The following is a 24,826-nucleotide window of genomic DNA, read 5'->3' as shown; positions in this document are numbered from 1 at the left end:
ACCTCCCTGCCCAGCAAGGTGGGGAGAGACCGGGTGTCTCCCGAGCTAAGTCCAGTGGCTCCTATGGGGCTTTGCAAAGGTGCAGAATTTTCAGTGGGGGGCACCCCTGCTTCCCCTCCCCCGCATTGTGCCTCTACCCCGGAGCCAGAAGGCCCACCCTTGGGGAGAGGGTCAGCCCCTCGGGGGGGTGGGTTGCTGAGATCTGCCATCGACAGCTGCAGAGGGGGCGGCTCGGCTGAGCCCCACCCAATTGGTTTTACGGGCTGCTGGAAGGTGAGCGACGGGGTAAAGACGCATCCTGGGCGAAGGGAGGGTGTGAAGGGGGGACCCTGCCAAGCCTCACCGGGGCGGAGGGCGGCGAAAAGATCTCAGCGCACTCGGCAAGGGAGGTCGGTAGCGTTCTCCCCAGTCTACAGATGGGGAAACTGAGGCACGGGGAGGTGGGGACCTGACTTTAGCTGAGAGCATCGAGCAAGGGGCCTGGTGGGTCACATCAGACCAGGACCCTGGTGCGCTAGGCGCAGTCCGCAGCACGGGGCACCCCAACGGAGCGGCGCTGCGGAGTGGCACGGTGCGGGAGACCAGCATCCCCCAGAGCAGGGCTGATTCCGGAGGCCTGACGCTCAGCGGGTGGGGGCTGCTATCTCGATTCCTCCCGTCCCTTTCAGGTGTCCCCCTACGAACGCCGTGGCTATAACAACCCCGTCTGTGTCACCCCAGCTGCTCCGTGGGAGGGTGCCTCTCGTTTCCCAGGGGCTAGTGCCCGGTTGGCATATTGGGCTTCCAGCCCCCCCCCCCCACTGTCTGGTCAAGACCCCCCAGCTCTTGCGTGTCATGCCACCTGCCAGCTAGCTGGGCTGAAAGCCCCTCTTCAGTGAGACCCACTCTCCTGGTTTTCTTGTGATAAAGACCCAGCTCCTGGACTCCTGTTATTACCTGAGACACTCCGCTTTCGTTATCCATTTCCTGCTCCCGTGGCTGCAGGCAAAAGCTCAAACACAAGCCCCGAATGCTCATTGGCAGAAGGCCCCTAAATAGAACCTCAAATTTCTTTTTAGAGAAAACCTCCATTTCTGGAGGCCGGACTCATGAACCCCCTGGGGTCAGCAGCACATTGATCGTCTTCGCTCTTGTCTAGCGCTCGTCGTCAGCAGATCTCTGAGCACGTGGCAAGGGAGGTTGGTAGTGTTCTCGGTCTACAGATGGGGAAACTGAGGCACAGGGCGGTGGGGAGGTGATTTGCCCAGCAGGCCAGTGACGAAGCCAGGAATTGACTCCAGGTCTTGTGAGTCCCCTTATCCAATGCTTTATCCACCAGGCCTCAAGAGGTGGGATTAATCTTGGTGCGTGAATGGGAGCGGCATGCTTGGGGGAGGGAAAGCTGTTCTGTGCCTCAGTTTCCCCATATAAAGCGGTGCTCACAACCCTTCCCTGCCTCATGCAGGGGTGGCTGGATTCACTGGAATGGCTCTGGGGCGTGCGCTGCCCCGCTTTGTGTTCGTGCGCGGGGCTCCGAGGCGCCCCTGCAGTACAAATGGCTGATGGGGAGGTGCCCAGATGCTGTGGTGATGGGCATAGAACAGCCCTGTAGGATGAGCCCAAGAGCTCAGGGTAGCTGGCTTCCTTCTGCCAATGCTGGAGGCTCCTTGGCCCCCTGCTCCGCCCCAGTGCACTCATCTCCGAGACAGCACGCGGGGTGGGGGGTGCTGCAGCAGCAGACAGGCTGTAAACACTCCGGAAAGGGAGCCGCTTTTGCAAACCTGGCGCTTATTTTAGTAACACATTAAATCCACCTTCCCCCGGTGCCAGAGCGGCAGCTCCGTGGGAGGGTGCTGCACGTGGCTGAAAACGGGGCCAAGGGGCCGCCCAGACGCTGGCTGCGAGTGCGGGACGTGGAGAAGCAGGAACGGGGGGGCCTGGGAAACGGCGCCTTTGGGCCGTGGGCGGAATTGGAGTCCTGCTCCGGAGCTGTTAGTTGTGTCCTGCACAGAATGAGTTCGCTGGGCCTCAGTCCAGCGCTGACTGGGCTCCCTGGCTCGGCTAAGGCAGCAAACAGGCCATGGAGACAGAGCTGAGCATTGCAGGAGGTGGGGTCCATTTCTGCTTCTGCCACAGATTCGCTGTGTGTCCTTGGCCAAGTCAAGTTGCCTCTGTGCCTCAGTTTCCCCATCTGTAAAATGGGGATAATCCGCCATCCTGCCGGGTCCAGGTGCCTGAATTCCCCCAAACACTAGGAATTCAGCAGAGCTGCCGGTCTTGGGCAGCTGTGGGCAGCGTCCGGCTCCTCTCCTTGTCCTGCAGCTCCTCCCCCAGCGCCTTATCTTCTCCTCCGCAAATATTGGCCTTTTAAAAATGAAGCTGCAGGCCAGGTTTATGGGGGCAGCTTCCCCGGTGCTGGGCTGGAACCCTGGGAGGGTCTCAAGAAGCCGGTTAGATCCAGCAATTAGAAGCCAGGACTCCTGGGTTCCATTCCCAGCCGCCCCGTTGATTCTTGGGCAGATGCCCGTCCCGTCTCTGCCTCCCCACTTGCCCATCTCCTAAAAGGGGCACAACATCTGCTGTTAGCCAGCGCCGTGGGGTGTGCTAGAGGAGGGCACCCCGTCGCCCCAGTGCTGCGCTAGAGGGTGCTGGGCTGCCGGGCGAACACAGGGGGGCTCTTCTGTGAGGCGGGGCCGGCAGCGCATGGCTGAACGGAGGGATGGCTCAATGGTTCGAGCATTGGCCTGCTAACCCCAGGGCTGTGAGTTCAATCCTTGAGGGGGCCACTTAGGGATCTGGGGCACAAATCTGTCTGGGGATTGGGCCTGCTTTGAGCAGGGGGTTGGACTCGAAACCTCCTGAGGCCCCTTCCAGCCCTGCTAGTCTATGAAACCAGGGCCAATCCTGGTGCTTTGCCCAAGGCCCCTGAATGCCTGATTAAACTCCACCAGGGATAATTACAGTCAGTCTAAAATCCACCCCCCCATGCCCCTTTCAACTGCATAATTAAAAAAAAAAGTGCCTCAGTTTCCCTGTATGTAAATGAGGCCGACCCCTCTCCAGGGTACCAGTAATGAGGGTTGTTTAGTGCTTGTAACATGCTGTGCCCCAGCTGCAAGAGGGCTCCGGTCCCTTCTCACGTGGAGACAGAAATCTCTTCCCCTCCTCCGCCTGGCGCTCTTTCTCCCTTTCAACACCCCGGCGGCTTTGCAGCCGGCAGGAGCTGTAATGGGACTAATTAAGGAGGAAAAGGGGGAGGCGATCCCAGTACTCGGTATTTAACTCTGACTCCTTCTGCTTGATGCTAACGCGCTAATTGACTGTGTCCCGATCTGGGGGGCCCCCTGCCTCCTCGCGGCAGGAGTCTGTTTCCTGATCCTTCGGCAGGGCTGGAGAGAACCCCCGGACTGAACCCCACTGTCTCCTGACAGCTGCCAGATCCCCCCGCCTGCCTCCTGGAAGAGTCTGCAGAGCCGCTCTCCGGCTCGCCAGCCCCTCAGAGCCTTGTCCCCCCACCGCTCCCTTGTAAGCCGTGTCTCACCCACGGCTCCGGCCTCTGACTCCCGCTTAGGGTGACCAGAGGTCCCGGCTTTATAGGGACACTCCCGATTTTGGGGTCTTTTTCTTATATAGGCTCCTATTACCCCCCACCCCCATCCTGATTTTTCACACTTGCTGTCTGGTCACCCGCCTCCCGCTCCAACCACTAGGCCTGACAGCCCATGCCCTGGTTTCTGGACAGCTATAGACCCGTGGCCCGTCTCTGACGGTGACCTCTCTGCTCCGCTTCAGTCAGTGCCCGGGGCTGAGCTCTGCCATGTGGCTGGGCGGCCGGGCGCCCACCTGCCCGCTGGCACCCAGGGACCCTGCCCTTCCATCTCCCCTGCTTGGATTTTAGTGCCTGCTCTGGTGAGTCACGTACCCAGCTCGGGGGCCCCCGGCTCCCTCCCCTGCCAGCTGCGCCCGTCGACTCCTGCTCGCTAACTGCTGGCTGGCGAGTGCTTTGTGAAGAGCAGACAGCCGGGGCTGAGCGCGCGGAGCCTCCCGCCCTGCGTGACTCTTTCACAAAGGAGCGAAATGGCTCGAAAGCCATAAACGCCGCGCCGGGAAATGGCTCTTCCATCTCCCCGGCTCACAACGTGCCTTCGTCTCTTTTGATTACGGCTCCTCCCTAGCCAGCCAGACACCCCGAGCCGCTCGCAACCTAATTGAAACCTGCTCAGACTGTCAGATGCAATTGCTGCTGCGTGACGGGTTTGGAGCTCAGGCGGCTGGAGGGGGGGATGCTGACGACCGAGCCCAATTAATTTGAGGCCCGGTAATTAAGGCTTTGCAGCGCTCAGTCGGGGAAGCTCTCCCCGGGCTCTGCTGTGCTCTGGGGAGTCAAATGTTGGCATTTGAGCCGGAGCGTCAAACTTCTGGGGGGTAAACGTAGGGTCTCCATTTCCCTTCCCCCGCGGAGCTCAACGGGCCGTTTGCACAAAGAGCCAAGCGCTGAATAGGGTCTTTCCGCAGTAACTGAACTGGTTTTCAGACCCCTTCCTAACCACTCAGCGGGAAGCTTTGGGCACCTAAGAACGGCCACACTGGGTCAGGCCACTGGTCCACCCGGCCCAGTGTCCTGTCGGCCGACAGCGGCCAGTGCCAGGGGCCCCCGAGGGAATGAACAGAGCAGGGCATCATCCAGTGACCCATCTCCTGTCGTCCAGTCCCAGCTGCTGGCAAACAGAGGCCAGGGACCCCGTCCCTGCCCGGCCTGGCTAACAGCCACTGATGGACCCATCCTCCGGGAGCTTCTCTAGGTCTTTTTGGACCACAGTCGCTCACATGCCTGGAGCCGGCTGTAAACTCAGCAGCCCTGGGAGGGGCCCGAAACGAACTTTTTCTTTTGCAACGAAGGAGGAAATTCTGCACAACCGGCCGGCGCCCCGTGGGCCTCGGAGGACCTGGACTGAGCCCGTGGGCCGCGTGCGCCCCCTTTGCATCAGCGCTTTGTCCTGTGCGACAGGACAGGTGCAGGGTGCAGGTACCCCGGGGCGGCCATTTGGCGGGGGCCAGGCTTCAGTTCTGCGTTGGGTTTATTGCCGGATTTTACGGTGCGCCGGGCGAGCACACGGCCCGCGGGAGAGAGAGACTGGGGGGCGAGATACACAGCCCATCCTGTCCCACGTTCATTTCTCTTTAGCAGCGTAACTCAGCTGCTCATGGAATATCCCCCCCGCCGCCCCGCTGCCATCTCTCTTTTCAGCTCCGTGTAGGGAGGCAGACACGTCCCTCCTGCTCAAAAGGGCCCGGAGATCCCTGCCCGGGCGGGGGGCAGCCAGCAGGGCCCCGCCAGGACTGGCTCACTCTCCAATCCCCGGAGCGGCTCCGAGCTGGCCGGAGTTCGATGCCAAGCAGCCGGCGGCCAGGCCCCAGCCAGCGGGGGTGCGAATGGACAGCGAGCCCGGCCACGCGGACTGAACCTGGGTTTCCTAGCTTGTCCCACCGTACCCTGGCTCATTCTCCCTATAGCCGGCTGCCCGGATCTGGGACCCCCTGTCTTCTGTAGCACCACCTGGGGTTGGCGCCCTGGGAGTCGTGCTGCTGGGACATAACGGGGGTGTGTAACGTTAGTGCCATAATCTGTAACTGTACAGATCGCTGCTGCGACCACGGTTCTGTATTTGCAGCAAGTCTTGTCTAAAGGTTGGCGCGTGAGGGGTCTCTGGAGAGGTTGGGGTTTGCTGGTTATGATCATGCTGGCTGGGCGTGTGTGTCATTTTTGTAGCTGAAGGGATGAGTATTGGCTCTGTACTGTCTGTATTTCAAAGGTAAGTTTTGGTGTCAGCTCTGACTAGCCTGCTTGATGGCCCATTAAGGACCATCAGCTACACAATTGACCCATGGAGAGAAGGCAGATACACCTTGTCACTCAGCAAAGTGCAGGGACTGGCCCATGTGACTCCAGACTCCATTTTGCTGTAATTTTCCACAGTAAGGACAAAGCAGTGTCCTTACCCCAGGAAGAGACTATATAAGGCTGATGCCTCATCTCCATCTTGTCTTCAATCCTGCTTCTTACCTCTGGAGGGACTTTGCTGCAAACAGGAGCTCTGGACAAAGGAGCCCTGACTTGCCAGGGGTCACCCAGCAGGCCAGTGGCAGAGTCGCGGCTAGAACTGGGTCTGCTGAGTCCTAGCCCAGCGCTCTAGCTGCTAAGCCATGCTGCCCGCTGCCTTCTGCATGGAACGGGCCGAGTGAATGGACTGGGTGAAGCAGCTGCCGTCTCGGCCGACGACGCCCCAGGGAGGGGACTTAAAGCACGAACCAAAGAGCCGCCGTCAGGCCATGAGCGGCGCCAGCAGCCAGAGCTTTGGCTGGACGTCCCGCCTGAAAGGGGGCCCCCTCCGGCCATGCGGCGCCCCCCGGGCTGGGGAACAGGACACTCCATCACCACCACTCCCTGCAGCAGTGGGAGCTCTCCCGTCCCCGCCTGGTGCCCATTGCTGAGATGCCCAGAGATACCCTACAGTGACTGTGCACCCCCCCTACCACGGCCCCGGGGGCTGGGGGTGGTGCATGTGCTTCGGATCACACTCCCCCCTGAGATCGCGCCTCCTGTGCTGAGCCAGGTTGCTGATGCGACACAGCTCCCCCACGCGAGCCCCCGGGGCCCAGGGGAGGCCCGGCCGGGGGTGGCCAGATGACTCCTTCCTATTGCTCAGCCGTAACCCCAGGAGAGATGAGCCGAGTCATCACTGAAATGTCACCGGGAAGTCAGCAGCCCCAGATCGGAGCGGGCGAGAACAGGGCGAGAAAGCAAAAGGGCCGGGGTGAGGGGGGGTGTGTGTGGGGGTGGGGGTGGGGGGATCTTCGGGCGAGTCTCAGGCAGTGACGGGCTAAGCGGGACATTGCTGGACCGAACCCTGGAGAACCGAGCTGAGGGGGGTGTAATCTTGCAGCGCCCACGACCGCTGCTGTGGAGAATGTCCTAGGTCGCGTTTATCCCTGAGCTCTGCAGAGAACGGAGCTGCCACCTTCGCCTTGCGGAGGATCAGACTCCAGCTGATCAAAGACTTTAAACCTTCTCTCCGCACCAAGCCACCTCTCGGCTCCGTTCGCCTCTGCCAGCCGGGGCGCTCTGGGGTCCGGGTCACGACGGGGCGCGCGTCTCGATTGGTGCGAGCGTCCTTGCCCGTGACTAGCCCGGGGCTGGGCAGCCGGGAGGGGACTGGAGAAACCCCTGGCGCAGAGGGAGTGTGGTTGTGAACTTGCAGCCCCAGCCCAGATCGGACCCGTGGGCGTCCCACTCACGCAGCCCCGACCCTGAAGAGTGTGAGGAACCGGGAATGCTCTTGCTGGGCTCTGTGACTGCTGGGTGGGGAGCATTGACCTGGGAAGGTGGCAGGGGAGCTGTGCTGGGACGGGCTGCATTGGGGAAGGGAGACACCTGAGCAGGTAACCTGAGACCCCAGGCCAGGTGACACCTCTGCCCGGACAAAGGACTCGAAGGCTGGGGGAGGAGCCGGGGGGAGGCCAGACAGGAGGGGGCCGAAGGGAGTTTCAGTTTGGAGCTGGCTGGGAAATGGAGAGGGGCTCCCCGACCAACAGGGCTGTGGCCTCCCTGGGGCCCCCGATGGACCTAACTGAGGGGTCCTGTTGTCTGTACCGGCAAGGCCTGTCTTGGACTGTGTTCCTGTCGGCTAATAAACCTGCTGTGTTCCTGGCTGGCTGAGAGTCCCGGTGAATCACAGGAGCCGGGGGTGCAGGGCCCTGACTCCCCCACGCTCCGTGACAAACAGCTCAAAGGCCAAACAGACCAGCTGGGAGAGCCAGCAACTTGCCCAGCTGCGATGCCAGTCGTCCCCCTGCCCTCCCCACTAGACCGTACTGCTGCTTCTCGCGTTCTACTCCGGAGACCGGAACAGGGCGGGACGGACCTTACTGATTTCTGCCTCCCCCTGCTCCCACCAGAGCCTGGACCAGGAGGGCCCGGTGCCCCCGCGAGGTCCCTGCCTCCTGTCACAGCCCGTCTGTCTCTGCTGAATGACAGCCCTCTTCAGCTGCTAAGAGACCTCGTCTCAATCGGCTGCAGCTCGCGGCTCCCTGCACAGCTTAACCTCCCACGCGCTGTCGTCCTTCCCCGCCGGAGGAGAGGAGGGCGAGGCTGGGGCGCTGTCAAGGCTGAGCCGTGAACCCCGCCCTCCCCGGGCAGGCAGGAGGGAAGGGGACAGAGGCACAAGGGATCTGGCCCCTTCCTCTCCCTTTGTGGTCGGTCCAATCCAGGCCCCCAATCTCCAGCCCCCAGCACTGGGGGGGACCTGGGAGCTTTCGGCTGGTCAGTCTGTCTGCGTGCGGCGAGGCGAGGCAGGAGGGGCTAGTGAATAGGGCACTGGGAGACGCAGGTTCAGCTCCCTGTGTGACCTGGGGCGTATCACTCATTGCTCCGTGCCTCAGTTTCCCCATCTGTAAAGGAGGCCCCTACTTCCCAGGGGCGTTGAGGCTAAATCCACTGAGGAGTGTGAAGGGCTCACGTGCTGGCCCAGGGCAGCCTTGTCCCATCGCCGCCTGTTACCGCTCCCCACGCCTGGGCGTGGTTCTTGGCCTGGGCTTTGCAGCTGGAGGGCTTGGGTTCCTGCCCACTGCTGAGCGCACCGCGGGGGCTGCTACAGGGTGGTTTGCCTGATTAAAGCTGCATTTACCCAGGGGTGGGGAGCACGGGTGGCTGGGGGGGGCAGCATGCCAGGCAGTTCCACCTGCTGGGTTTCCTGATTGCATTTGAGGGTAGCCTCCTCTGAGACCCCCTGGTCCCGATGGATTGTGCCCTCAAGCTGCTGGTGACCCGGGCAGGACCGGGCCCTGTTCACAAGCCAAGCTGTCATTTCTCTACCTCTCGGGCCAGCTGGCTTCCTTCTGCCTCTTTTCCACTTGCTGGCGATTAAAGATTCGCTCCCGTTCCTCGTTGTAACGTCGCTGACGCTGCGCCGCGGAGAACAGCGCCTGGGCTGCACCGCAGGAGCACTGCCCGGGAGCAAGGAGCCTGGGTGGGCGGGCGGCTGCGGGCCCTGGATCTTTGTTCACTTATGTGGCTCTAAATCAGGAGCAACGCTGGACAGGTGAGAGGAAGCCACGCAAGGAGCAGAGTGTTTGTGAGAGAGGAGGGGCTGGGTCGCTGGGCTGATCGCAGCAGAGAGGAGAGATGGGACGGAGGTTCAGACATGCCCTGGGATTTGGGAGACCTGAGTTTGATTCCGACTCCTTGGGCGAATCCCTTGATCTCTCTGGCTCTTGGTTCCCCGCGGGGAAGGTGGAGCTGCTGATCCTTCCCGGAGGGCAGGGAGACGGCGTTTGTACAGCCCTGGGTGCAACGGGGCCCGGCCCGCGATTTACGCCTCCTAGGTGCTACCCCAAGACTACCAGGAAAGGGGAGTTGCTGGCATCTGCTGCTGTGGCCTGACATCATCCAGCCGCGAAGGGTTTTGAAGCTCTCGCGTCTGGTTCAGTCCCCGGCTGGGGCATTTTCCGCGCTTCCGGGACTCTGCCCCGGGGCTGGGACTGAGCGGAGGGCGTGCGTGCGTGAAGCTGTCGATTTTGAAGGACTCCCACGGCGGGGCTCAGGGAGCTAATTGGCCTAGTTCTTTCTGCCGTGCTGCTTATTAGGAGTAATTGTCCGTGGCGGCCGCTCTGACACTAGCGGAGCCGGGGGGAGGCTCTGGGAAGGAACCCGAGGCTCCCTGTTCAGACTTGTTTGTGTTACATTTCCACCCATCTGCCGCACGGGCCTTGGGTGCGAAACACACTTAACGAAGAGGGGGAAGCTACCCGGGGCTCCTTAGGCTCCGCCTCGCCAAAGGAAGAGGGGGGGGATGGTGTGGATGCTCATTTGCATATTGCTACCCAGAATGCTCTCTTCCAGCCCGCAGGCGCCTTGCAGTGGCGGTAGGTGTTGGGTCCTGCTGTCCAGGTGTGCGCTGACGGCACCGGCGCTCTGGGATCCACCACGGGACGGAGCAGAGGATGTAAAATCTCTAGCTTTGTTGCAGCGGCAGAGACCACTGCGAGCAAAGGGTGGCCCCGGGGGCATCCAAGGTGTCCGTGCTGCTAGCGCCTCCTACCACGGAGCAACACCGCAGTGATCTTGCGACCTGAACACCAGGCCCCACGATGCACTATGGGCGGGGCTGAGCGCTGGGGATGGAAAGGCCTCGTCGTGCACAGGTTTCCTCGCTGCGGAGCAGCCTCTTCTGCCAGGACGGAGCCCTCCCCCCGGCCACGCTGCGTGGGTGGAGTCCGCGCCCACCCACCCCGCGGCTGTCCTGTCCCGTTTTCCCTTCCTCGTCTTCGTTTTCTCCTTCCCCTCTTTGTGCTGCGCTCGTCAAAGTCAGCGAGAGACTTTCTGTCCCCGCCTGTCACAGGCTGAACATCGGGTGCTGACAACTTCTCTTGGCAGCGTGAGGGAGAACTCCCAGGTGGGCTTGCCGAGGTAAAGGCAATTACCTCTGTGCTGTGTGTGAGAGAGAGAACGTGTGTGGCAGCGACACAGGTACTTGTGTGTGTATCTCTGCATGCAGTGACACGGGGGGGGCGGTGCAAATTGTGTGAGACTGTGTGGAGGTGCCTATTTCTTCCCATGGTTAAGGCGCCACATCTTTAAAATTCCCATGAAACCCAATTCCAAGCCTTCCTCATCCTCCTCTGCCATTGCCCCTGCCCCTTCTCCGGGGAGGGGGCTGCCCGGCTGGGATCCCCCCCCGCGCTGCCCCAGCACCCTCCGTCCCTCTAATGCCCCAGCTGCATTTCAAAAGAGCCTCCACCCTCTTCAGCTCCTTGATAACCCAGCAGACCAAGGGCTCCCCCCAAGGGCCGTAACTCATGGCAGACTGTCTCCCTTGCCCCCCTCCGGCACCCACAAGGGCCGCGGTGCCCAGGTCCCTGCCGGCGTCCAGGCCAGGAGCTGAGCTCAATGGGGCACAGAGGGTGCCCCCACTCCCCCGGGGCAGAGCCCCTCCCTCTCTAACAAAGCTCACGGCTGTGTAACCACATTCACCCCCCCACACACACACACACACCTCTCCCGGCACAGGCGCACCCTGCAGGGACTCAGGGGCCTTCTCTCTTCCCAGGGGGCAGCCCTGCCGTTTTGAACCCGGCTGCTGTTCCCCTGCAGGGAGAAGACGCCCCGTGGGGCTGCCCTGCCACTGGAGCCCTGAGTAATTCACTGGCGCGGGTTCCGCTCAGCGGGACGCGTGTGCCAGATTTCCAAGGGCTTCCGAGTCTCTGTGACCCTCCAGGAGAGTGTCCGGCTCAGCTCCCTTTCCCCCACCCCCCAAATCACACACCGGGGGGGGCAGAGGGGGCACCTTTCAGTCAGTAGCTCTCTCTTCTGCTTGGCGTTTAGAGGCAGAACTCCTGGGTTCTCTTCCCAGCTCCATCAGGACCTGGACCCAATGCAGTGCCTCTCCTTGTGCCTCAGTTTCCCTATCTAGGGAGGATAATGACGAACACGCTGGCCCTCTAACTCAGGCAGCAGAGACTCCGGGAGCTGGGTGTAGCCAGCCCAACGCAGGGATCTCATTACAGCCAGGAAGCAGGGTGGGGCGCTCTGGGGCCACGGGTGTAGCGGGTTAACGCACACGGGGCCGTCTCCTGGCAGGCAGAAATACGCAGCCTGGCCCAGACGCCGCCAGGGTCGATAACATGCTGCAAAGGGCTGGGGGCGTCCGGCTCTGAGCGCTAGGCGGCTTCCAGTAACTCCCCGGAGGCCACCGTGCCAGCTGCTGCACCAGCCCCCGCTCAGCCGGGCTACCTGTTTATCCTCAGTGTGAGGCAGGGCAGCGAGAATGTGCCCATCTTGCAGAGGGGGGAACTGAGGCACCGCGGGAGCCTGGAGCAGAGCCGGGCATTGTCCCCTGGTCTCTCGGGTTATTGCAGTGCGGCAGCCCCCTCCTCGAGCCTGCAAAGCCGTTCTGCCCTGGGTCTGTTCCAAGGGGCTTGGACATGCGGGTGCGGCTGGAAATCTGGGCCCCGTGGCCCCTGCCCCGCCCGCCATCCAGGAAGCAGCCGGTTCCCGCCTCTGCAGCCCTTGGAGCGAGGCTGGGGGGGAGGCAGGCAGAAGGTGAGGGGGGGGCAGTAGGGGGGATGAAATTCCTCAGCATGGGGGAGGGCAGGGGAGTTACCCGATAACCCCCCCGGAGCAGCAGGTTAACCTCCCGCCGGGCAGCATAATGGGGGAACGGCCGAGGCGCCAGCGGGAACGGGGCTGGGGGCTGGCGCCGGGGGCGGGTGGAGGCAGGACGCCTGGGTTCTGTTCGCATATTCACCCCCCTTTGCCCTCCTGCAGGGGCTGAGAACGCCTTCGGCATAGCAGCTCGCCCAGCCTGGCGGTTACTATTGTCTCCAGCAGCTGAGGAAACTGAGGCCCAGAGAGCGGGAGGGGAGGCGATCGAGATTTCCCCACCCCCCACGGAGTCAGTGGCAGGCCAGAGAGAAGAACCCGTGAGTCCCAGTTCTCCCTGCTCTAACCGCTACACCCCACTGTCTACATGTCCCCGTGTCTCCTTCCCGTTAAAGGCCTCGCTTCAGTGCAGCTCCTGGCCCAGCCTGTTCCTGCCTGGACAGAGCAACCCCGGGCCCTGGCTTGTGCCCCCGGCTCGATGCCTCTTGGCAGCGCCCAAGGGCTCCCGGGGCCTCCCGGAGCGGCAGCCTGGGCGCCGTTCACGACGCAGCCAGCCAGCGTCACCGTGCCAGGCTCCGCGAGACGGGCCGCCGCAAATGAAAGCCATAAACAACGACGGGCGGGGAGCCAGAAAGGCCGTGGCGCTCTCCGGAGCGATCATCCCCCTGCACTTAGGGGAGGGGTGCGTGTGCGTTGTGGGGGGGGGACGCGGATATTAATTAACTAGGCCTCCTCTGGCCGCGCTCGTCTTTAATGAACATCCTGCGGCTGCAGCTGCTGCCCCGGCCGCGTGCCGAGTGCCGGCGCGGTGCGTGAGTCCCATTGTTCCCCTGGCCTGCCGGAGCGTGCCCCAGGGAACGCCTGGGTGTGTGAGAAGCGGTGCGATCGGGGGGGGATGAACAAACGGGACGGGAGGTGAAGGGGGGACGCCGGGCAGTGAGGCACCCGGAGTTTGCCAGCTGCCCCGGCTGCCTCTCGAGTCCTGGGGTGCAACTTCTCGTTTTCCCCAGTTCGGGGGGTGCCTGGAGCTGGGGCACCCTGCAGATAACCCCCGGGTAGGAGCTGCTCGCCGTCCCCCGGCTGATCATCCTGCTAGCCCGGCTCTGCCCCCCGTCCCGGGTTGAGTTCCTTGGCAGAGCCTGGCGTGGTGACACCCCGGTCCCAGCGCGACTCCCCCGGGCTCGAGAGGCAGAGAACAGATTTTAAAGACCCCCAAAGTGGTAGTTGGAATAAGCCAAAGTGCTTGGGGGTTTTAATCTCTCTCCCCAGCTAAAGCAGGCTCTCGGCCAGGAGTTTGTGATCCCGGGGAGGGGTCAATTGGGAGAGGGAGGGGCAGGCAGGAGGCGTTGAAAATGTGTCTTAAAATCCCGCTGCTCCCCTCCCCGGGCGCCCTGACCCTCTGGCGACCTCTCGAAACAAGATCAGCCTCTGGCTTTCCCGGCTCCATGGATCTCGCCAAGCCGAAAAGCCTGGTCGAAGGCCTGGCCCCGGGCCGCGACCGAGGTGCCTCGAGCATCAGGGCTGTGGCCTCTGGGACCTTTCCTCGGCTTTAAACGAAGCCTCAGCCCCCCGGAGGCAGAACATTGAGCACTTCCCGCATTTTCGCGGCACATCTCTGGACCCCGGGGGCTTCTGAGCCCCCCCTGATTTCTCGCTCCCACCTTTCCCGGAGCCTGGGAAGTCAACCTTGGCTCTTCCTCTGAGAAAGTCGTGTCGGTGCTGGGAACTTCCAGCTGCTAAAGAGAAACTTACCGTGAGCTCCATCGCCAAGGCACTTACGGTTGCTGGGTTACAAGGGCTGGGAGTTTTAATTGTCTCCTCTAGGAAAACAGGAATAAAAGACGAAACCCTCAATTCGGTGGAGACTCGGCTTTCGTTCCGTTCGGTTCGGATGGAAGTGGGGGCACTGCATTGGGCTCCTGGGATCTGGGGGGCAGAGAGCAGCCCATGATATTTAAGGTCTGGGTTAGCGTTGTCAAGCTCACTAGGGAGATGGGGCCGCGTCCATCTCTGGAAATCAGTGGATGGATTTGCAGGCCGGGTGGGGTGTAACGGCAAAGGGCATGGGGAAGGGAACGGGAGAAGAGAGCTCTTGTGGGGAGTGCGAAAAATGGGGAGGGGAAACCCCATTCCCGCTGTGTGCCTGTGCTTGGGTTGGCGTGAGCAGCTTCCCACGCCGGGCTCTTGTGAAATACGCTGGTGCGACAGGTGTGACGTCACCAGCTGGCGGTGGTAGCCGCCAGCAGGAGACGTAGGCAGTTAGATCCTGGAGAAATGCTGCACGGTTAGTTGCGGTGCAGTTCTTTCCCGGAGCGGGCAGGCAGTTTCATCCACGGCCGCCCTGAGACGAACGAGCTTGGGGTTCAGGGCGGCGGCCTTACGGGCTAGACCCACGCAAGCCAAACCAGTGTTCTTGGCATGTGGACAATGCAGCTGTCCCCAAGGGTGCAGGCAGAGGCAGCAGGAGACTCTCTCCTGTCCTAACTGGAGGATCTCCCGCTTGGAACAGCTCCGGTTGCTGCTTTGCCATGTGCTTACCCAGCCCTGTCTTGGAGCTGGGGCTCAAGGGGTTGAGAGAAGAGACGCCCTGGCGCGGCTTGTCCCAGAACGGACCTTCTCCTTGCGAAGTGCCTCTGCACCCAGGTGGATGCTCTGCTCACCGTCTCTCTGGCCTCCAGCCCCAGCCGACTCCGCTCACAAGCTGCCGGGGCCCCAGACCCCAGCTGGGCGCAAAGCTTCGACCAGGGAGGAGCCAGCCTGCAGCCCCCGACAGACCGAGCGCCCGGGGCTGCGTCAGCGTCCGGAGGCGCCGCGGACCCGCCTGGCGGAGGCTCGGGGCGCAGAGACTGGGGTGAGCAGCCCACGGGGTGGGGGCAGCTTGAACACGGGGGCGACATCGCCCTGGGGGCCGCTCTAAGCTGCGGCCTGGGCCCGGAGTGCACAGCGGCAGGGGCCGCCCTCGGCCCTGCCCCCCACCCCCTCTTTGCCTCTGCTCTTGGGGGTGGGGGGATCAGCCCAGAGCGGCAGGCCGGGGGTGGGAGCAGAGACGCCGGCAGCTTCCCGTCGAGCGGCGCCGAGAGCGGACGGGGGGGTGAATGGCCCACAGCCCCATAGCCAGTGTTGCCCGTTCCCCGTGGGGGTCAGATATGAGGACTCCCCCCACCTCTGTGTCTGTGGAACGAACCGAGTCGTCCCCCCACACCAGCAGTGGGGGACAAAAGGAGCGTTGGCAGCCGCCCTTTCTCTCTCCTCCCGGGGGGTCAGCCCCATCCGGGAAGGGCCCAGCTGCTGCCTCAAACCCCACAGCATCCCGGTCCCCTCGCGGCTACACCAGCGACCGGCCGGGGGGCTGGAACCATTTGTATGGGGGGGGGGGCTGAGAGCTATTGAACCAAAGTGTAAACCCGGCAGGTAATGGACACCGCGTCAAAGGGGTGTGTGCGGGTGTGCGCGGGTGTGTGCGCGGGTGTGTGTGTGTGTGCGTGCGCGCAGTGGGGATCTGTGTGCAAGGGAGATGCTGGAGGGCTGTAATGCGGGGGGGCCGCTGGCGCGTGTGCCGGTTGTGTCAGGGGGTGACTGGCGTGTGTGTAATGTGCGCGCGGATGGCAGGGTGTGTAACGCGGGGGCGGGTGTAACGTGGGGGGGCCAACTCTAGACCCCTCCCCCGCTGGGTGCCCCCATTGGTGGCTCTCCGTCTCCCCCCCCCAGCCTAGCCCCAGCCCCCTATTAAACCCAGCTGAGCCGGCAGCGCAGGACTGTTCGTTACAGTGACTGGAGGCTGCTCAGCGTCTGAGAGCAGCCCGGGAACGCAGCCACCGCTAGGCGCTGCACGGAGGGACCCCCCCCGACCCCCCCGGCACCGGCACCGGCACCGGCTAGGAGCCTGGGCAGGTAGGTGGCCGTCCCTGGGGCGTGGGCCGCGGGGTGGCAGGGCGTCCCGTGGCTTGTTGGTGGGATTGCCTGGCTTGTTGTTTTGTTTTGTTCCTTTTAAGCCAAACCCGAGCTTGGAAAAAACCGAGATGGAGAAAGTTGGGAAGCTGCTGAGAACGGTCTGATCTGGGGAGCAAAAGAAACCAGGGGGGAGGCGGGATTAGAAAAGGATTCAAAATAGGCGCAAAGGTTAAAAGATCCGCTCGGCTTGGGGGCGTTCTTGGTTCCTTCGGGGGATCTCAGGACCACCGTTCAGTTGCTGTGAAAAGAGAAGGGGCCTTGCGGCTGTCGTGTGTGAGTGTGTGTGTGTTTGCACGCGTGTGTGTCAGTGGAGTCGGGAGTTTGATCAGGTTTCTGAGTGTGTGTGAATGTGAGTGAGTGCGTGTGCGTCAGTGGATCTGGGTTTGTGACTGCGTATGAATGTGAGCGAGTGTGTTTGCACGCATGTGCGTCAGTGGATCCGGGTTTGTGACTGTGAGCAAGTGTGTTTGTACATGTGTGCATACGTGGATCTGGATTTGTGAGTGCATGTGACTGTGAGCGAGTGTGTTTGTACATGTGTGCATAAGTGGATCTGGATTTGTGAGTGCATGTGACTGTGAGCGAGTGTGTTTGTACGCGTGTGCGATAGTGGATCCAGATTTGTGAGTGTGTGTGACTGTGACTGAGTGTGTTTGCACGTGTGTGCATCAGTGGAATTGGGTTTGTGAGTGCGTGTGACTGTGAGTGAGTGTGTTTGTACGCGTGTGCGTCAGTGGATCCGGGTTTGTGAGTGTGTGTGACTGTGAGCGAGTGTGTTTGTATGTGTGTGCGTCAGTGGATCTGAGTTTGTGAGTGTGTGTGACTGAGCGAGTGTGTTTGCACGTGTGTGTGCGTCAGTGGATCCGGGTTTGTGAGTGTGTGTGACTGTGAGCGAGTGTGTTTGCACGTGTGTGTGTCAGTGGATCCGGGTTTGTGAGTGTGTGTGACTGAGTGTGTTTGCACGTGTGTGTGTCAGTGGATCCGGGTTTGTGAGTGTGTGTGACTGAGCGAGTGTGTTTGCACGTGTGTTTGTCAGTGGATCCAGGTTTGTGAGTGTGTGTGACTGAGCGAGTGTGTTTGCACGTGTGTGTGTCAGTGGATCCGGGTTTGTGTGTGTGTGTGACTGTGATGGGCGGGAGAAGCACGGCGTGGGCAATCGGATGGGTGGGCATTACCGTGCCTGGGCATATGCGTGTGCCATCTCAGCGCTGTTTAATGATGGGTCTCCCGTCCCCAAATAAAGGCAAACTGCCCCCTTTCCCTCACACTCCTTCCTGGCTGCTTCCTCTCTGCCAACCACCAGCAAACTTCGCAAAACGCAGCAGTGCCCTGGAGAGGCTGGCAGGAGCAAACGGGGGCTGCCCGCCGGGCAGGCTGGCCCCTTCCTGACTCTCTGGCTCCGAGTTCCTTGTGTAAGTGCGAGAGATTTCCAAGGGTGAAGGTTTTTGCCCCCTTCCCGTGGTGGCTTTTGCTGGGTGACGTGCAATGTGCACTTCAGCTAACAGACTTGATTAGCTGGCGGGGAGTGGGGGGGGGGTAAATTCAGCTCCACTGAGCTGATTAGCCCGGAGAATCGAGATCAGTCCCAGACGGCTGATGCCAATAGACAGTGGTGACTGGCACCTCATCAGCAAAACCAAATCCGATCTCGTACAAATCACATCAGCGGGAGAGGCATTTTCCCACTCTGAATTGCTGGCGGTAATTTTCTCCAGCTTCCGCTGTTTTTCTCCCGCCTCGGTGCCAGGGAGGAGATTTCACCGGGCTGAAAAGATAATTTCCCCTGGCTTGCATAGGGAAAGAAATCAGTCTGGGTCACTGAGTTACTCTGATTGTCTCCGGCTTTTCCTCCAAATTCCCAGCACGTTCTGTTCCTTCGCTTTAACGACATTTCCCTTTTTTTTTTTTCCCCCTTCCAAAGTTGAGACTTTATTTTTCAGGCTTGTCAGGCAAAAATGGCTTAAAATCCTACCCGGATCTGTCCGAAATTCCGGGGAGGAGAGCCAGCCCTTGCCCCGGCCGGTGGGGATGGCGGACGGATTGCACTCGGCGATCTGATTTCCTCCCCGAGTCAGAGTCCAGGAGCCGAGTGATGAACTGGAACAGGCTTGGGAAAGGGGGTTATTTGATGGCTTCCCTACCTGGGTGGGGAGGTGTCTTAGGCATTAGAGCACTGGGTCTAGTGTGAACCTCCCCGCACTAGTGAGACGCACGCCTTGCACCAATCTTACCTATCCCTACACGTTCTGCTTTAGCCCCTGCGTTTGCTCCTCTCCACGTCTCCTTCGTGCCCCCCCAACAAGCTGGTTTGCCTTCTAGGGCTCGATTATATAACACTCCCTCCCATTTGCAAGCGTTTCCACGACCATGCGTGAGTAGAGGCCCTTCGCTCTTACGCGCCGCACCCGTGGAGCTCCACGCACTGGGCCAAGGCAGGTGGGTAGCGTGATCCCAAGTGTACGGCTGGGGAAACCGAGGCACCGAGCGGGGGCCGTGACTTGTCCCGAGGTCGGCTGGCAGGCCGGTGGCAGAGCGGGGACTAGAACGCAGTCCCGCCTCCTCGCTACTAATGCTGAGAACGAATCCAGCCTTGTTCTGGTCGGGAAACGCCTCCCCCTTTGGCCTGCAACCTCCTTGTCTCTCTCGTCCCTTAGCTCGGCCATCAGCCCCCGGCCCCGCCCTCGGCAGAGGAAAATGAAAAGCCCCCTGGTGCTGACGGTGCTGCTGTCCTTAGCGGCGGCCAAGCTGTGTCACACCTACTGCGAAGGGACCCAGGAGCAGCAGACGAGCAGAGGGATCCAGACGAAGGTAGAAAGGGAGGGAGCGGGGCTGGCTGGGGGGTGAAGACATCTGAGTCCATGTGGTTGCCCCCAGGGGCAAAGGAACGTGCGACGTTTCGCTGACTCACCTCCCACCTTGACGCTGTGGGTCGGTGGCCTAAAGGGGGGGTAAAATTTGGTATTGTGCCTGGGTTTGGGGCTTTCACAGACAACTGTCTGTGGTGTTTTTACATTAGCAATTCAGACGGTCTCCCCCCGGGAAACTCTGCGGGTCCCTGGGTGGGGAGAATTAGTTAATCAGCTCTCACTTCCTCTGCCCTGCGAGGGGAAGGGAGTTTGGGTTTCTTTTCATTCGAGGTGTTTGAAGTTCTTGTGGTGGGATTTGTTTGCTGCCGTTTGCCCAGGCCTATTTCACTCCAACGCCTACGGCGTGTTTTGGAGAAAGACGGTCACTCTGCAAATTGGGGACAAATCCAGACCGTTTCCATTCCTGTCTGGGAAACACACCCAGGCCGTTTCACGGAGGGGCTACGGGATGCCGGGTCCATGGCAGTTCTGCCAGCGTGGGCCGGAGTCGTGCTGGGGAGCTGGCCATGACGGACCATATTCCCAGAGTCCCCCGGGGCTCGAGCGTTCCCAATGGGAGAGGCTGCAGCCAGCAACCCCCACGAAGCTTTTCGTCCGGCTCAGCCCGTCCGAGGGTCCCGCCTCAAACCGCCAGCAAGGTCCAGACCCTAAGGGACTTAAACACCTGCCTTCCAAGGGGACTTAGGCACCTAACTCCCTTAGGCCACATCCCCACACACAAGTAGCACCTCAGGGTTGAGCGGGGTGAGGTGGATCATGAGCTTTGTCGCTGTCCGCGGCGATGGGGAGCCGATGGCACGTAGGGCGACCAGCTGTGCCAATCTTAGGGGCGGTGTCTTATATACGCAACTATCACTATAAATAAAGTGTCCCGACTTTTTGCACTTGCGATCTGGTCACCCTCGGTGCGTGCAAACCCGGGGTGTGCAAAGGCGGGGGCTTTGCTCCCGGCGGGGGCCGGAGTACCTCCGCGGTGGCTCTGCAGTATGCAAATTACTTCCCAACAGCCCCTCTTCCCCCCCCCCAACTGGAGCTCTGTGAACCCCTTGGCTAAGACCCCCGGCCTTGGGCGGCTGCTTTTTGCAGGGCCACGCGGGGCCATTTGCCAGCGATTCTCTCTGGGGCGGGCGCTTCAGGCCCATTTCCCTCACTTTGTCCGGGGTGGGGTTTTTTGTTTCTTTCTCTCCGTAAATTGCTCCTCTCCCCGAGCGAGTGAGCGAGCGAGCGGCGGCCGGAACGAGCCACAAACGGGGGCTGGCTTTTCCGATGGGCTCAGCGATAGGGAACGGCTTTGGGCGCTAGATTGCTGCCACTGTGGACAGAAAAGCAGCTGGAATGATGGAGCCGGGGTGGGGGTGGGGGGACTCATGCTGGGGCTGGGTTCGCTCTAGCGGGGCGTCGCTGACGCTAGTTACTGTGGTAGCAAGGTCGGCGGGGGGGGCTGCGGTTGGGATTGGGGGGCGCTGGCAAAGCAAGGGTGGGGAAGAACTGGGATAGCATCTCCCATCTCCCACTCACTACAAGCACTTGGCTTCCTAAGGGTTAAAGGCTCCCCCAAGCATGCCCCCCGCCCCATGATTTGCAGGGCAGTGAGGATTTTGCTGGCAAATCGCCTGTTCCTCCCGGGTTCTTGACTGGGGTGGGGGGGATGAGCCGGGGCCCCCGCTGAGCCCACACCGAGCTGTGCGGTGTCTGTGCACGGCTCAGAGCCCTGCCCCCCTAACCACCCCCACCCTGGCTCCAAGAGCAGACTCCTCGGGGGAGCTGCTGGTTGATTTCCCCCCCACCGGGGAAATCCCGCGGCGGGGAGGCTTCTGTAAGGCTGGCAGGGCCTGCTTTGCAGTTAGCCCCAGGAGTGCAGGGGTTAATGCCGGAGACACCCCCCACCCTCGGGAGTCCGGCTGGTTAGGACATCAGTGAGATGAGTTGGGGGGAGCTCAGCCTAGAGACTTGGCGGCAGATGGCCAGGGATGGTGGCCAGGGCTGGGCTAGCCGGGGGCTGGCGGGTTTCACGCTGGCTTGGCACGGCGATCAGGCGTCTCCTGACAGGCCGGGCTCGGGGGCCGAGTGGCGTTTGATGCAAATGTGACGACATCCCCGTGGGGAGATCCTGCTCCCGGAGTGCTGGGCTGGGGTGGCCGCTCCCTCGGGCCCGTAATGGGGAGCCGGGAGGGGGGGCTTGGGAGCCATCGCTGACACCCCGCAGTCGGCAACACCCTCACGCTGCCAAAATCTTGGCGGTATCCGGCCCCGGAAGCCAGGGCAGGGCGGGCAGAACGCCGGGTACGGCTCAGGGCTGGCAGGAGCGGGAGTGGGGGGGCATCGGGGCGGGTGGCGCCGTCCCTCGTCCCTAGAGTGGCCTCTGCCCGCCCGCCTGGCCCCTCGGCCCCGCTGCATTTGGGGCTCACGCCCGCCTCTCTCCATCTTTCCCGCAGCCGAGCTCAGACCCCTACAAGCTGCCCACGGCCCTGCTCAGGAGACTCTACGACGGCCATCGGGTCTCCTACGAGGCGTTGCTGCAGCTGGCGGGCAAGGACGATGCCCGTGAGTGCCCGGCCCCATCCCCCGCCCTGAGAAAACTAACCGGGGGAGACTGGAAGGGGCCGGAGGGGGGAGCTGCTATCGGGCGGGGGATGGGAAGAGAGCAGCAAAAGTGGGTGGGGGGTGAGGTTGATCGCTGCCCCCCCCAGCACCACTGACCGCCCCCCTTCTCTCTTCCAGGTCCCAAGATGCCCGTCCCCTCTCAGAAACGTAAGTCCCGTTTTCCCCTCTTCCCTGGCACCGGGTTTGCTGCTCTGTCCGTCTGGGGGACGCCCCGGCCTCTCCCCACCCCCGCTCCCCTCTGTGCTCCTGACCGACACAGCAATCAAGGCAGGAGCTGGAGTGTAGACGGGACCTGCCCTTGAAAGGCAGCCAAAGCCTCGGGCAGCCCAGGCTTCCCAGGGCCACGGTGAGGTCCCGTCTGCACTTGGCCCCGGGCTGAGTCTTGGATCGGCCAGGGCCGTCCTCGCCCCAGCGCGCCGGCCGCCACGCGCGGGAGGTTTGCTCCCGTGTGCCGCCCTGCTCGGTGTCAACCGGCACCTCCGTGGCTGTGTGCCCGGCCTGAGGCTCCTCAGCCCACGCCGCGCTCCGGCTGTGCCAGCTGCGCTCGTGGGAGCAGCCGGGCGCCCGGCCAGTCTGGGAGCCGGGCCCGAGGCGTCTCGGGGGGGCGGATCTGCACCCAGAAAGCGTTTTGGCAAACATGACCCGGATGAAAAGCCTTGGGCGGCATCTCTTCCCTTCCCCGCTGCCCCGGCCTGCCAGGCTGCCTCAGCTAGGGGCACCCGCGCCGCTGACCCCCTGGTCTTTCTGCAGGGGACATGCACGACTTCTTTGTCGGCCTCATGGGGAAAAGGACCCCGGAGCCCGGTAAGTGGGGCCCGTGTGAGGCCAGCTTGGGGGGTGGAGGGGGGGGTTGTGTGACGAGGCGCCGGCCGGAAGCCCCAGGACGCCCGTTCCCACCGCTGTCAAGTGTCCATGTGCCCACTCAGGGGAGAGGCCTTGATGCCCCTACCAGAGATCCTACATCTGTAGAGCAGGACGGGCCGCCCCTCTCCCAGTGCTCCCAGCTGTGGCCGCCGTGCCCCCACTCCGGTGACACGAGGGGGGTGGGAACAGGTTGACCGTTCCAGGAGGGGCTGAGAAGTGGGCGGGGGCCGTCCCGGCTGGGCGAACGGGCCTGGGAAGGAACTGACTGCATCTCTGCCCCGCTGTTTAATCCTAGACGACCCCACAGACGGGAACAAGGAGACTTCCGCTGGCTTTGGCGACCTCAAATATCCCCCAAATGCAGAATGAGGTGAGGGCAGCGGGGGCCCGGGTCTGTTAGCTCCCCTTCCCGTGCGACGCCCGCGGGCTCACGCTCACACGCCTGCAGCTTGTGCGTGTGCCCCCAGCCCGGGCCTGGTGCTGTGTCCTCCTTTTCCCTGGGCCCGGCGAGGCTGAGAAAAGCAGCCCCGAGTCTCACCACAGCTCGGGCCTCTGGCAGGGGAACGTGGGCGCGTGTTACCCGAACCTCGGGCGCCGCTCGCGAATGGCGCTCGGCTGAGAGCCTGGGCTACAGGCCAGCTGAATGGCCAGGTTTTTGCCACCCTGAGAGTGCGAATCCGTCACCTCTTCTGAGTCCAACCAGCGAGCTGCTGTGCCGGGCTGAGGTGGCCAATGCCACCTGCTTCTGGGACAACAAGGGGAAGATCCTGGCACCACGGACTGGCCATCCTGGCTCCAGGGAGTGTTGCCAGTTTCCCCTCAGGAGGTTCGGAGGGCGAGTGGCAAAGGTCCCCTCTCCAGCTGAGCCCCATCGCTTTGATCCGGAAGGGACGTGTTCAGCGTGTCGCGGCGCCCGAGACCCAAGGGCTAGACACGTTCTGACTGGTTACGAGGTGCACAGTTTTACCGAGGAGGGGAATTAAGGCGGGGGCAGTTCTCTGGCCTGCGCTGCAGCTCCTTAAAAGTGTGTGTGTGGGGGGGCCACTGGTGCCCAAAGTGTGGCCGGCCATGGCCCCCGGCCCTCCGGGCGTCAGACTAGATGATCACAACGGCCCCTTCTGGCCTTGGAATCAATGAACATTTTTCTGCTCATTCCTGGGCTCACGTTACGGGGACGGCTGAGAACTTCGCCTGGAGGAGGATCCGTAGCTTGGGGTTACAATGGTCCCCCGTGTGGCGTGGAGTCCAGAGGGCCGGCTCTGTGCCCACCTTGAAGCTGGGTATTTGGCTTCATACTACAGAGGGGCCGACCACCACCCTCCCCCTCACATCCCGTGGTCTCAACTCAGCCCTTTGGGACGTCAGGTCCTGCGAGTGCCTCCTGCTAAGGTGCTGTATTAGCCAGCCGTTGGGGAACGGGATCCGTCTCCACGCAAGACGTCCCGTCCCCGCGTACCAGGCCGGGAGCTGCCCACTCCGGTCTAGTTTCACGAGTGATTACCGCTGAGAATACGAGGTTTGCCAGACCACAGCCGCCTGAGCAAACCGTCCTGAAGGGTCACGCTTCGCCTCGTGCATTAGCCCTTAAATACCTACATGGGGTCTTTAATTACAGATCGAAAACCCCATTGATGGTCCCACTCATGCGCTGAGCAGAGCCCTGACCCTGTGCGTGTTAGCACCCGGCAGGCTGGGTTACGGGACATAAATAGCTGTAATCCCCCTAACCGGGTGATTACACGGCACTTATTCTGCTATTACGAATTCATTAGCTGGTGATTTGCATCCCGGCGACGGCTGGGTAATGAGGCCAGGAGCTGGCAGGCTTCTCTTCGAGCCGAGCCTAAGCCTTAGCGATAATTGCGGTGCAATTTTAGGAAATGGAGGAGAAGAGCAAATTTGTGAAAGGCACTTTCCGCGCATGCAGATGAGTCCAGTACCGCGGCTACGCCCGCTGTCTCCCGTCGCCGGGTCTTCCACTCCAGCCCTGGGCTGTGTTTTTCCCCACGTGCTTGGGGGTGACGGGGGGGGGGGTATTTGCATGTGTACAATTCGTGGGTGATTGCACGAAAGGTGGTTCATATATACCAAGCTCACCGTTGCTGGGAAAGGAGTGGGCGAACTGGCTTCCAGGGGCAGGGAAGGAGGCTAATGCAGCTAATTGACTTAGCCAGGCTTTTCCAGCTCTCCCAAGACTTATTCCAAGCTGCGCCACCCCAGGATGGAAGGATCCAACGTGCCGCGGGCTTCCTCCTTCTTTCCTGCAGGTGCCCACGCCGGGGACGAGCAAAGTGTCTGCAGCGCCTCGAGACACTGAGACGAAGCCGCTCGCCAAAGCCCGCCGCACTCTCAACTGACCGGGAACCCTCCTGCCGTGTCGTGGAGAACTCTCCCCCCCTGTCCC

At 62.0% G+C, this 24,826-nt stretch overlaps 1 protein-coding gene across 7 annotated transcripts; it reads left to right on the top strand.

Annotated features, from left to right (window-relative positions):
- Positions 1 to 10,147: 10,147 nt before the first annotated feature.
- Positions 10,148 to 24,826, top strand: TAC3 (tachykinin precursor 3). Of its 7 annotated transcripts, none has more exons than XM_044995566.1 (8): positions 10,291 to 10,444; positions 12,302 to 12,456; positions 18,742 to 18,895; positions 21,390 to 21,498; positions 21,676 to 21,705; positions 22,309 to 22,362; positions 22,718 to 22,792; positions 24,690 to 24,826. In XM_044995566.1, the coding sequence occupies exons 3-7, from the start codon at positions 18,782 to 18,784 to the stop codon at positions 22,789 to 22,791; spliced, it is 381 nt and encodes a 126-aa protein (XP_044851501.1). In that variant the 5' UTR covers positions 10,291 to 10,444; positions 12,302 to 12,456; positions 18,742 to 18,781; the 3' UTR covers position 22,792; positions 24,690 to 24,826. The 7 variants fall into 7 exon arrangements, with proteins under 7 accessions (XP_044851506.1, XP_044851501.1, XP_044851502.1 ...); XM_044995567.1 differs by having other exon boundaries at positions 10,291 to 10,504; XM_044995568.1 differs by having other exon boundaries at positions 10,295 to 10,430.

The sequence above is a fragment of the Mauremys mutica genome, chromosome 20, assembly GCF_020497125.1.
Source record: "Mauremys mutica isolate MM-2020 ecotype Southern chromosome 20, ASM2049712v1, whole genome shotgun sequence".
Lineage (NCBI taxonomy): Eukaryota > Metazoa > Chordata > Testudines > Geoemydidae > Mauremys > Mauremys mutica.
The sequence above is the reverse complement of the archived record's forward strand: the minus strand, read 5'-3'. Positions and strand labels throughout refer to the sequence as shown.

What these genes read in the sequence shown, in the direction of transcription:
- TAC3 (XM_044995565.1), top strand. Translation starts at nt 14,665, where the DNA reads ATGTGCTTACCCAGCCCTGTCTTGGAGCTGGGGCTCAAGGGGTTGAGA. An exon ending in CTCGGGGCGCAGAGACTGGG is followed by an intron (nt 14,988 to 18,741) that starts GTGAGCAGCCCA and finishes CTCGTCCCTTAG; the next exon opens with CTCGGCCATCAGCCCCCGGC. An exon ending in GCCCGTCCCCTCTCAGAAAC is followed by an intron (nt 21,706 to 22,308) that starts GTAAGTCCCGTT and finishes GTCTTTCTGCAG; the next exon opens with GGGACATGCACGACTTCTTT.